The sequence below is a fragment of the Coregonus clupeaformis genome, chromosome 12, assembly GCF_020615455.1.
Source record: "Coregonus clupeaformis isolate EN_2021a chromosome 12, ASM2061545v1, whole genome shotgun sequence".
Taxonomy (NCBI): domain Eukaryota; kingdom Metazoa; phylum Chordata; class Actinopteri; order Salmoniformes; family Salmonidae; genus Coregonus; species Coregonus clupeaformis.
This window is the reverse complement of record NC_059203.1, coordinates 17,042,807-17,056,315: the sequence shown is the minus strand read 5'-3', so window position 1 is coordinate 17,056,315 and position 13,509 is coordinate 17,042,807. Positions and strand designations below refer to the sequence as shown.

General features: G+C 43.5%; 1 protein-coding gene across 5 annotated transcripts in view; it reads left to right on the top strand.

Annotated features, from left to right (window-relative positions):
- The window catches only part of pusl1 (pseudouridine synthase like 1), a 50,433-nt gene that overhangs the window by 27,176 nt on the left and 9,748 nt on the right, over positions 1–13,509 (top strand). For 4 of the 5 annotated variants that reach the window (XM_041891872.2, XM_041891868.2, XM_041891869.2 and 1 more), the window contains exon 5: positions 7,967–8,116. The exons of the other annotated variant lie outside the window; for it this stretch is intronic. In XM_041891872.2, coding sequence (XP_041747806.1) covers positions 7,967–8,116 — 150 coding nt within the window. The remainder of the gene's footprint in view (positions 1–7,966; positions 8,117–13,509) is intronic. 5 annotated transcript variants of the gene reach the window in all.

The window sequence follows — 13,509 nt, the reverse complement described above, 5'->3', positions numbered from 1 at the left end:
ACACACACACACACACACAGTATACTATACCGTGAATGCACACATATACATGTATGCCCAACTGCACATACTCACCCACACAAGCATGAACAGACCCACACAACATCACTCATACTGAAGCACCCACAGCGACGCAGACCTAGTCAGTCTGAAGATTTAAAACAAAACACTCTTCTCTCTGTCTCCTGTAAAAACATGTTCCTCCTCTCTCTCTCTCTCTCTCTCCCTTAGTCCCCAAACAGTGAGAGATGGACAACTCTCTCCTCTTGTTTTCCTCCTCACCATGGGGCTCTGTGTGTGCATGTACTGCGCTCTCTGGTGTCTTGCTAGGGCACATCTTAATGTAATATTCAGCTTCTCTGTTAACAGCGATTTACTGAGGTCTGATGAATAATTTAGGCTGACCTGGTGTTATTCTCTGGGCTCGGCTAGTCGTCCTGACTGGGGTTGTTCTCTGGGCTCGGCTAGTCGTCCTGACTGGGGTTGTTCTCTGGGCTCGGCTAGTCGTCCTGACTGGGGTTGTTCTCTGGGCTCGGCTATTCGTCCTTGTTGGGGTTGTTCTCTGGGCTTGGCTAGTCGTCCTGACTGGGGTTGTTCTCTGGGCTCGGCTAGTCCTTTCTGCCTCTGGTCACAACATTGACCTTTGAGTTGACCTCAAAACAGGGCCGTGAACTAGAAAATACATACTGTTTAATAGGGAGTTGTAATGCACCAATATGGGGAGGCTATTTTAAACTTCAGTTACACCCAAGATCTGTTTTTGAATGCTCTTTGGGTTTACTTTTGCTAAGTTGTCTTTGGGAGGAAATATCTGAATCACTTGTTGCTAACCCTCCCCATTTATTGAGTCAGTTCTGTTTTGATATTCAATGCAAAGGATTACTATCGCTGTTAGAATTATTCCTACTCATTATGTATTCATACTAATCCTGATGATATGCAAAACGAGGATCTGCATAATACGCACATTTTAGTTATTTAGCAGACGGCCCTTATCCAGAGTGACTTACAGTAGTGAGAGCATACATTTTCCCCCGTCGGAATTGAACCCACGACCCTGGCGTTGCAAGCACCATGCTCTACCAACTGAGAGACAACCCCGGGCGCACCACAATGTAAATGGGATGGTGGAGCAGCTTGTTAGCCCTGCACATAGAAATGTAATTATTAGAACTGCAAAACCCCCCCCCCCCTCCTCATTGGTTAATTTCCAACCATCATGGTACATTTTACTTGAATGGGGATGGCCATTCTAGTAATTATATTTCTATGGCAATGCCCTCAGTAAAGTCATCTTAATAAAGCTACAGTTAGATTCTATGATCATGCTAATTGTGTAAGCATAAGCCCTAGCCACTCAGAAGCCATCGCATCACATCTCTCTGACATTCAAAGCTCTTTAAACATTTCAACAGTCTGCATCTCAAATGGCGTCCTAGTAACTATCCTATATGAGGCCAGGGGCCTTTGTAAAGTGCAGAGTTTTGGGGTTTCTGAAAGTTACATCTGTGCTGGGATGAACTCTAGTCTAGCCTTTTTCACACCGACTTTACCCCAATGAATGAGGGTAGAGTAGGGCAGACTTTCAAATCCCACCACTTCGGTAGTCTCTCTCTCGTAATGTCCTCTGGTTAAAACATAGATTTTTAGAAGATAGAACGGGAATGATGGTTTTTGGGGTCTGTGTTATTTTATCATTCAATTTCATGAATCAGACAGCATACAGGAAAAGCCTTCAAATATTGTGGGTTTTGAGAAAATGAATATTTCACTGGACTACCCATTCAAAACTATGCATGTTAGCTTTTCCAAAATGCACGATATCTGAGGCTTAATCTAGGGTTACTGTCATCACTTCAGTGGAGTTGGTTGTAAAAACGGACTCATAAAATATTTTCTATGCAAGGATGTTTCTGCAGATGATTAATGCATCTACACGGAGTATACCAAACATTTGGAACACATTCCTAATATTGAGTTTTGCTCTCAGAACAGCCTCAATTCGTCGGGGCATGGACTCTACAAGGTGTCGAAAGCATTCCACAAGGATGCTGGCCCATGTTGACTCCAATGCTTCCCACAGCTGTGTCAAGTTGGCTGGATGTCCTTTGGGTGGTGGAGCATTCTTGATACACACAGGAAACTGTTGAGCGTGAAAAACCCAGCAGCGTTGCAGTTGTTGACACCTACTACCTGTCCCCCAGAATCACCCGTGGTTTATTTTATGCCCCCCAGAATCACCCGTGGTTTATTTTATGTCCCCTAGAATCACCCGTGGTTCATTTTTTTTTTTTTTTTATAATATGTTTATTATTTTCCAATAAAAATAAAGTAAAAGAGACAGCAATACAAACAATGACATTCATTGTACTGTTGGATGGGATGGCCAGTTTAGAGGACAAAACAAAAGTTAACTCACACATACACAAAATAAAACAAAATCCTATTAGGTGGTACGTGTATAAGAAGACAGCATATAGTCATTACAAGCAGTGTAGTTCAGCCAAAAATAAATATTGAGTGGAGTACAGCACAGAGTAGCAGCAGATCGTCAGCCCAGTTATGAAGCGGGACTAGACCATTTATCCAGTATCGGCTGCCATATTTTGTAAAACAATGGACTTCTATTGGAGGTGTTGTATCGAATCTTTTCCATATGGATTACATTCCCTAAATCCCGTAACCACATTTCAAAGGTAGGTACAGTCTCCAATTTCCAAAATTGCAATATGAGCCTTTTGGCTAATAGAGTACAAAGAGAGACAGCTTTCCCCTCCTGGTTATTCCCATCAACTGTACCAAACAGAGCGATCAATGGGTCTGGGGCTAGAACTCTATCAAAGGCCTTAGATAAGTAATCAAAAATGAGAGCCCAGTAAGCCTGTAATTTAGGGCATGTCCAGAATAAGTGGGACAACGTCCCCTCCTCCTGCTTGCACCTCTCACACAGTGGTGAGGTGTCCGGGAATATTTTATGCAGTTTTACTTTTGAGTAGTGTAACCTGTGTATCACCTTAAACTGTACAAGGTTGTGTCTGGCATTCACTGAACTGTGGTTTATATTCCTGAGAGCTTCTATCCAGTCCTCATTTGAGATTTCTGAACCAAGTTCTTGTTCCCAAGCCCTTTTAATGGTGTCTGTGGATACCTCTATGTGGGCCTGTAGCACATCATACAGTCTAGAGACCGACCCTTTTGAATGGGGTTTGACAAGGATCAAGCTATCTAATGTAGGACTATTTGGCTTCATGCCATACTGTGGGATGTGTGTCCTTAAGAAATTCCTGATTTGGAGGTATCTGAAAAAATGTGTTGTTGGCATGTTGAACTTTGCCTGTAGTTGTTGAAATGAAGCTAACTGACCATCTATGTATAGATTACCAATTGTTGTGAGCCCCTTCTCCCTCCACTGTGAAAACACCACATCATCCATTGCAGGGTGGAAAGCATGATTCCGGCTAATCGGGCTGTCTATGTACACAGTGGGTATGTTAAGAAAATCCCTAATCTGTTTCCAGATCCTAAGAGTATGACAAATGACTGGATTGGAGTCATAAGTGGCTTTTTTCACATATGATGGGCTATTAACAAGTGCAGGGAGTGAGGAACGTTGACAGGAGGCCTGCTCAATCAAAAGCCATGAAGGCATATCCTTCCGTCTCATCTCAGGTAAACTTTCCCTCCAGAAAGACACAATGTTCAGATTAGCAGCCCAATAATACAGTTTGAAGTGAGGAAGGCCAAAGCCCCCCTCTATCTTGTACTTGCATAAATGCTTCTTTGCAATTCTGGCTGCCTTGTTATCCCATAAAAATGGAGTTACTATTGAATCCAGTTTCTTAAAATAGCTTTGTGGTATGAAATTGGGTAGACATTGGAAGAGGTAAAGAAACCTGGGTAGGACAACCATTTTAATAGCGTTTATACGACCAACCAAGGAAATAGGCAGAGTTTTCCAGAAATCTATATTTTGTTTAAGCTGATATATTTTCATGTCCCAATTCACTTTCAATAGCTGGTCAAGGTCTCTTGTCACTACAATGCCAAGGCTTGTGAACTTGTCCCTCACTGTTCTAAGCGGGGTAGATTGCAGAAATTGCATATCCACAGGCCGTGATATTGGCATCATCTCACTTTTTTTGCCAGTTTATCTTGTAGCCAGAGAAGGAGCCGAATGTGTTTATCAAGTTAAGTAATGGTGGAATAGACGTTTTAGGCTTGGACAAAAACAAAAGAACATCGTCTGCATATAGGGAAATTTTGTGCTGTGTGTCTTTTATTTTAACAGAAGCTATATCGGCACATGCCCGAATGCGCGTAGCAAGGGGTTCCATGGCTATAGCGAAGAGAGCAGGCGAAATAGGGCACCCCTGTCGGCACCCCTTGAACAGGCGGAATGACTGCGACATTTCCTGATTGGTCACCACGGACGCCATTGGGTGTGCATAAATAATTCTTATCCAATTAATAAATTCCTTTCCAAATTCGAAATGCTCCAGAACCGACATCATATACTTCCACTCAATCTGATCAAACGCCTTCTCTGCATCAAGAGCTATTACCACTGCCTCAACTTTATGATCATGATACATTACGTTGAAAAGGCGTCTCAAATTGTAGTATATATGTCGGCCCGGGATAAAACCTGTCTGGTCAGGGTGTATGATGTCGGAAATATATTTTTTCAATCGGTTTGCCAATATCTTTATCAACACCTTGTTTTCTATGGGGAGTAACGACACGGGGCGATACGACGACATCTCCATGGAATCTCTATCTTTTTTCAAGATCAGGGCTATTGTAGCCTCATACAGTGTTTGCGGGAGTTTGGTATTTTCTTTGGATTGTTGAAACATTCGCAGCATAAGTGGAGATAGACTAGCGCAGTACTTCTTATAGAATTCTATTACATATCCATCGGGCCCAGGGGCCTTGCTGTTTGGAAATTGTGCTATCGCTGTGTTAATTTCATCTAAGGTTATCCCTGCATCGAGTGCGGCAGCTGCCCCCCTGTCTAGTTTAGGAAGTTCACAATCAGCGAGAAAGCGTTCCATAGTTTGTGGATCAGTAGCATCGCATTTTGATTGGTATAGCTCTGAGTAAAACTGTGCAAAGCATTTATTAATGTCCTGCGGATCTGTTACTATTTTACCCTTCTTGTCTTTTATTTTGTGAATAGCTCTAGATGCTTGTACATGCCTTAGCTGTCTTGCTAATAATTTATGTGGTTTGTCCCCCAGTTCAAAATAACTTTGTTGTGTTCTAGCAAGTAAAGAGCCCACCCGTTTCGAAAGGATGGTATTGTATTCATACTTTAACTTTGTGATCTTCTCAAGGACTGTATACGAGGAATTTGTCCTAAAAAACGTTCTCCTGTTCCCCTAACTCTCTTTCAATTTCTCTCAGCCTAGTATTGGCACGTTTCTTCCTCTCTGATGTATAAGAAATAATGTAACCTCTAATCACAGCCTTTAGAGATTCCCAAAGGGTGGAGTCGTCAACATCCCCCGTGTCGTTAGTACTGAGGAAAAAGGCAATCTGCTCCTCCAAATACTGACAAAAAAGCCTCATCTTTCAACAGGTATGCGTCCTAAGCGCCACGGTCGCCGACCTGTCGACATATTGTCGAGTTTCAGCACCATGGACAGAGGAGAGTGGTCCGTAATTAGAATGGGGTGATAGGTAACCGACTCAGCTGCTGAGATTAGTTTGGAGTCCAACAAAAAATAGTCAATTCTGGAATATGATTTATGAACTGATGAGAAGAAAGAATAATCCCTGTCTGTTGGGTGCGTCAGTCTCCAAATATCGACAATGTTAAGGTTTGTCATCAATGTATTTAGACAGACACTGGCATTTGATTGTTGAAGTGACCTTGATAGCTGTTTATCTAAAAGAGGGTCTAACGTACAGTTAAAGTCACCTCCAACAATAACACTTGTATCCGAGATATTTGGTATGGCCTTAAATACCCTTTGAAAAAATAATGGATCATCGAAGTTGGGTCCATATAAATTGACCAAGGTTATTGGTTTTGAATTCAGTGTACCAGCCACAATAATATACCGACCATTAGGATCTGAAATCGAGGTTGAGTAAACAAAAGGAATGTTTTTCCTTATCAGGATTGCTACCCCTCTCGCTTTTGCATCAAAGTTAGACTGGTATATCTGACCGATCCAGCCGACTCGTAGCTTGGCCTGCGCGGGCGTTTAATATGAGTTTCTTGAAGAAGCACTATGTCAGCACCCAGTGATTTAAGATGAGAAAAACCTTAGCTCGTTTCACGACATGCCCTAATCCATTACAGTTCCAGCTGACTATCTTTATTCCACCTGGTCTACTCTGTGCTCGGTCACTATGTGGCATTTCTTATTTTAAAGCAAATTGCTGCTGTCATACAAAACCCAGAAGAAAAACGTCCCGCCGATGCGGGAGCTTGTCATGCCACCTGTACTAATAAACGTGAACATAAAACACAGACCCCAACCCCCTCCCGTCCCTTTACTGAGTGACTTCCCCAAACGAAGCACTCCTTGGCTAACACACAAACGTTAGGGTGTCTAGACATAAAGCTTGAACTAACTCGTCGTCTATAGATGCTCCGCATATAAACTAATATTAAATAACACTTAACTTAACTCTCATGTTAGGGGGTGAGTGGCGCTAAAACATGACATGCCAAACAATGCTATATTAGCCACAACATCTCACCTATCCTATAAGTCCCAATTTCTGATCTTCTGATCGAAAAGACATAGGCCGGAAATTCAATTCACACACATTCCTGGCCTGTATTTGGCCATTTAGCCTGCTGGCACAGCCGTTCTGTATCCTCAGCCGGGGAGCTTGCTTGTCAAGAACAGATCTGCCTCTTTTGCGTTGTCAAACGTACGTGTTGATCCCTCGACTGTCACCTTAAACCGGGCTGGGAAGAGGAATCCATATCGGATGTTGGCCGCCCTGCATTTGTTGCGTACCTCATCATACTCTTTCCGTTGGTTCCTCACCTCCAAGGTAAGATCTGGGTAGAAAGACACCCTGGCTCCGTTGTAGTTAAGGGGGAACTTTTGACTAGCCAGCTTGAGGATGAGATCCCTGGTGTGGGGATAGTGCAGCCTTACAATGAATGGCCTTGGTGGCCCGCCCTTGGCCGGCTTCGTTGCCTGTGCTCTGTGTGCGCGGTCGATCAGGATGGCCGTTTTGAAGTGTTCTACTCCCCAGCAATGCCGGTATCAGCTCCGAGACAAATTCAGTGGGTTTCCCTTTCTCCGTGTCCTCCTGGATCCCACATATTCGGATGTTCTGGCGTCTTGAATGCGACTCGAGCATTTCCAGTCGGGCCTTCAGGGTTTTGTTGTCATTTTTGAACGTTGCGCACTGTTTCTCTATGTCCTGTAGCCTGGCCTCGTGATCGATTGTCGTCTGCTCAACCTCGTGCACCCTTCCCTTAGTTGCCTTCACAGTTTCGGCCAAAGTCCCAATACTCTTTGAGATATCAGCCAACCTTGTGTCCACCTTCTTGCTTAGTGCGTTTATGGCAGCCAGTATGTCACTTTGAGTAGGATCTGTGGGGAACTCTTGGAAGCTAGCCTCTTCAGCTAGCTCCTCGTGGGTCGACGACGTTGAAATTGGTTCGTTGTCTATCTCATTCCAATTATCTTGTTTAGCGCCCCCTTTTTTGTTGCCTTTTCCCTTTGTCATATTTGTTTGAAGTTATAGGTTGTGAGAGGTTAAGATAAATATTAATTTGTTTCAAAATTGAGCGGAGCTCTAGCAATGCACGTCTACTCCATAGCACGCTCTCTAGCGCCCCCCCGTGGTTCATTTGATGTCCCCCAGAATCACCCGTGGTTTATTTGATGTCCCCCAAAATCACCCGTGGTTTATTTTATGTCCCCCAGAATCACCCGTGGTTTATTTTATGTCCCCCAGAATCACCCGTGGTTTATTTTATGTCCCCCAGAATCACCCGTGCCTACCGGGTCCCCGGTGGGTTCCATGCCCGTTTCCGCGCTGTGTCGCGGACGTACGTCTACCGGCTAGCCGCGGGCGTCACTCATCACTCCTGCACACCACTGACAGATGCCAACCTCTGCTGGGGGCTACGCCACACGTGAGTTACCCTGGCAGTCGTGTGTGTGTGTGTGTGTGTGTGTGTGTGTGTGTGTGTGTGTGTGTGTGTGTGTGTGTGTGTGTGTGTGTGTGTGTGTGTGTGTGTGTGTGTGTGTGTGTGTGTGTGTGTGTGTGTGTGTGTGTGTGTGTGTGTGTGCTGCATGTCTCAGTATGCAAACCACATGTAGGGGGGAGACCCCAAAGCAATTCCTTACAGAGCAGCTCAGGAATCACACACACACACACACACACACACACACACACACACACACACACACACACACACACACACACACACACACACACACACACAAAGACAATGGAGCAACACATGAATAATGAAGACCAAAAACACACGTAGAGTGGAGCTATCTGAGTTGACCCAGACAGACAAATGAAGGAAGTGGAGCTATCTGAGCTGACCCAGTCAGACAAATGAAGGACGTGGAGCTATCTGTGCAGAGCCAGACAGACAAATGAAGTCAGGATCGGAGAGAGGGAGGGAGGGAGAGAGGGAGGGAGGGAGAGAAGGAGGGAGGGAGGGAGAGAAGGAGGGAGGGAGGGAGGGAGGGAGGGAGGGAGGGAGGGAGGGAGGGAGGGAGGGAGGGAGGGAGAGAGGGAGAGGGAGAGAGAGGTGTTAGATGGTGTTTTTGTGGTTTATGTAACTGTGATTGGGGAAAATTGTAGCGTGTTGTGGTTTTCCCTCTTCTCATCCCTCTCCTCTCCTCCCTCCCCTCCCACCCCCCTCCCTCCCCCTCCTTCTCCTCCCTCCCCTTTCCTTTCCTCTCCTCTCCTCCCACCCCCTCCCACCCCCTCCTTCTCCTCCCTCCCCTTTCCTTTCCTCTCCTCTCCTCCCCCCTCCCTCCCCTCTCCTCTCCCTCCCCTTTCCTCTCCTCACTAGTTTGGGAAAGTAGGCCAAAATAAGCTTCAGGCTTATACAGATGCAGAACAACACCCACGCATATTTCTGTCTCTTCTCCCCGTCTCTCTCGTTCTCCCTTTCCCTCTCTGACACATTTCCACTCTTCAATTCTCTCTGGTTCTTTCCACGACAAAATCGTTTTAATCAAATCAACTATATGCACTGAGCTTGTCTGATGCTTTAAGCACACGGTTTTAATTAAATAATTAAGACGCACAAATGACTAGAGGGAGCCCGACCAGCAATTGATTTGATTTGATTGTGCCGTTCCGGGCTCAGACAAAAAAAAATAAAAGACAGAACAGTGACTGTGTGACTAGCACCTGTTGTCTCTCTCTCCTCCCTGCTGCAGCGACCACCACAGAACATCAAAGTGTTTATCGCGCTGTCCATGTTGCTGAAGCTCCAACATAACTACAGCCATTTCTGACTGGAAAGTTCCGTTACCGAAATCTCTCATTTTTTTAGGAAAAACATTCCCTATTCCCTCAACCCTTGCCCACTCGTGACACATGTATGCATCGCATGCACGTGACCAAATACCTATTCGCACGGACTTGTATTACTAGAGATCATTGGTTATGTAATTTTTACTCCAGAATGTCCGTTATTCCAGAGGATGATTCGGACGGGATTCGTTTTTTTTTTCAAACTGCCTCCTGTAATTATTTTTAAAAAATAAATAAATATACAGTTATGGCGGAAGCCTGGAGGTTTGTATTCTAGCCGTGAAGGTACAGTATTTCAACATGTCCAGGTGATCGGGGCCACACTGATGACTCCAGCTTGGTTCCCAAGTTTCTAAACCATACCAAACCATATTTCCTATAGTGTCGCCATAATATTTGAATTGAGGAAGTGTGATCATCATTGGGATATTTTAGCGATCCGTGGTACGTCCTAAATGCCCCCCAGCCTTCAGATGTGAGCTAAATAGTTCAAGTGCACTTGAGATGCATTTTAAGACCGTGGATGAGAAAGTTAAGTTAGCATTTTCAAACGTTTAGGTCAGTTGTATGCTCCTGCTTTGTGATCCATTAACAGCAAGGGTTGCATTAAATAGGCTCGATATTTTTTTATGATGCATTTGGCAATATTCAATTCATACGCACAAACCATATAAACAAAAGCATTCACTGTTGCTAGGCTACATGTAGGCCATTTATATATAGTTTATGTGCAGCACTTAGTTCAATTTATCTAATCAGTTATTGTTTTCTTGCTCAAACAGCGAGCAACACCTGGTCAAACTCAGACATTTCTCTCAAAACACATGGATGCCGATTCGCACGGAACTAGTTTTATCAGAGGACCTTGGAGTTCGCCAAAAAAAACAGTAGGATTTTCTGGCTGGAATTGTTATTCTCCTGCCATGTAAAAATTACTGCCACGGCAGATTCGGAAGGGACTAACATGACAGATCTGGTGTTTTGTGCTCGTGCACATAATTACATTACCCCACATCCCCCAGTAAAACTAATCCCGTCCCAATAGGGCCTGACCTATAGCATATCATAATCACATCAATACATTGGTTATAACAAACACTGGACACCGTAACACACGTGACCAGCAAAATGGACGTGACTAATAAACTCGAAACGGGGGAATGTTTTCTGGTTGCTCAGGAGGGAAAGGGACCGTCAGATGTGTGGGATAAATTTGACTAGTTGGAGATGAAGAAAAATAAGGTCAGGAGCAGGCGCTGTGTGCATATAATGTGTGCCAAACAGGTGCTGTATAGATTACAATGTACCTTTCTTATGACCGTTTGGAACAATGTAAACAACAATATCATTTATTTAAGTGTAGCAGAGAGTCTGTTGTCAAATTTGATTTGTTTTTTTTGTAAAACCTTTATTACAGCAAAGACTAAAAACAGTCGCATTCATTCGTGAACGTAATTTCTGAAATGGAGCGGTTTATTTATCGTTTAAGCTAATTATTCAAGGCTCGTTTTTATGTTATTTTTAAACTAAAATTGGATTTTTAAATCGTGAATGACTCGTATGCTGTGTGAAGACATGAACGAATGAATAATTGATTGATACAGTAGCCTATATGCGTATTGAAATACAGTGCATTCGGAAAGTATTCAGACCCCTTGACCTTTTCCACATTTTGTTACGTTACAGCCTTATTCTAAAATGGATTAAATAAATAAAAAATCTAAACATAATTCCCCATAATGACGAAGTGAAAACAGGTTTTTAGAATTTTTTGCAAATGTATTAAAAATAAAAAACAGATGCCTTATTTACGTAAGTATTCAGATCCTTTGCTATCATACTCGAAATTGAGCTCAGGTGCATCCTGTTTCCATTGATCATCCTTGAGATGTTTCTACAACTTGATTGGAGTCCACCTGTGGTAAATTCAAATGATTGGACATGATTTGGAAAGGCACACACCTGTCTATATAAGGTCCCACAGTTGACAGTGCGTGTCAGAGCAAAAACTAAGCCATGAGGTCGAAGGAATTTTCCGTAGAGCTACGAGATAGGATTGTGTCAAGGCACAGATCTGGGAAAGTGTACCAAAAAATGTCTGCTGCATTGAAGGTCCCCAAGAACACAGTCGCCTCCATCATTCATAAATGGAAGAAGTTTGGAACCACCAAGACTCTTCCTAGAGCTGGCCGCCCGGCCAAATTGAGCAATCGGGGGAGAAGGGCCTTGGTCAGGGAGGTGACCAAGAACCCGATGGTCACTCTGACAGAGCCCTAGAGTTCCTCTGTTGAGATGGGAGAACCTTCCATAAAGACGGAAGCCACTCCTCAGTAAAAGGCACATGACAGCCCGCTTGGAGTTTGCCAAAAGTCACCTAAAGACTCTCAGACCATGAGAAACAAGATTCTCTGGTCTGATGAAACCAAGATTGAATGCTTTGTCCTGAATGCCAAGCGTCATGTCTGGAAGAAACCTGGCACCATCCCTACGGTGAAGCATGGTGGTCGCAGCATCATGCTGTGGGGATGTTTTTCAGCGGCAGGGACTGGGAGACGAGTCAGGATCGAGGTAAAGATGAACGGAGCAAAGTACAGAGAGATACTTGATGAAAACCTGCTCCAGAGCGCTGAGGACCACAGACTGGGGTGAAGGTTCACCTTCCAACAGGACAACGACCCTAAGCACACAGCCAAGACAACTCAGGAGTGGCTTCGCGACAAGTCTCTGAATGTCCTTGAGTGGCCCAGCCAGAGCCCGGACTTACCCGATCGAACATCTCTGGAGAGACCTGAAAATAGCTGTGCAGTGACGCTCTCCATCCAACCTGACAGAGCTTGAGAGGATCTGCAGAGAAGAATTGGAGAAACTCCTCAAATACAGGTGTGCCAAGCTTGTAGCATCATACTCAAGAAGACTCAAGCCTGTAATCGCTGCCAAAGGTGCCTCAACAAAGTACAGATTAAAGGGTCTGAATACTTATGTAAATGTGATATTACCGTTATAAATTAGCAAAAAAATCTAAAAAATATTTTTTTGCTTTGTCATTATGGGGTATTGTGTGTAGATTGATGAGGGGAAAAAAAGATTTAATCAATTTTAGAATAAGCTTGTAACCTAACAAAATGTGGAAAAAGTCAAGGGGTCTGAATACTTTCCGAAGGCACTGTATAAGCTTAAGCTTAAGTTAGAGTATTAAGACTAAACAGGATGCGCTCTTCAGCTCGATGGTTTACTAATAATAAAGACATTACTTATTAATATTATGATAACAATAAGAAGGAGATCTAGAAGAAGGAGCATTATTATTAATATTGTAAATAATATTTTTCGGACAATTTGGAACCGTGTAAACAACCCTAAATAAATTATAAATAATACCAGAGAGGTATCAAAGCCTTTATTACAGCAAAGATTAAAAACAGCCGAATTTGTGAAATTGTTTACTTGACATGTTATTGTGTGAGGCTTGGTGCTCGCGGAATCAGTAGGCTGTTAAACAGGCAACAGAAGAAGGATCTGTCTTATTTCTGTAGATATATTATTGATTTATAAAGCCAGGCATATTTAACAGTTAGGCTATTGATTATAGAACCTAATTAAGTTGGTTTTCTCTCCTCACTTTTCTTAGACATTAAGGCGAGGGCTGTTTTCTCGTCTCCTCATTCTGCTGCTGCCTCCGCCATATTGTTCTCAACCACCAATATGCTGGTTAACTTTGCTATTATGCACATAGCAACATGGTCTAGGGAAAGGTGCCAATTCTACAGCACACTGATGTGTTTCTGAACCGTGGACAGCGACCACTATCCAACATGTGAGAAAGCGAATTTGTTATAAAATAATATACTTTTTATTAGTGTTGCACCATTGTTCTTATGTAATATAACCATATACAATTTCAGTAGCACGTCTTAGAGTGATGGACTGTGCCATCCCCACGGCCTCCACAATGGATCAGTCCACTCAGACTGGCCTCCACAATGGATCAGTCCACTCAGACAGGCCTCCACAATGGATCAGTCC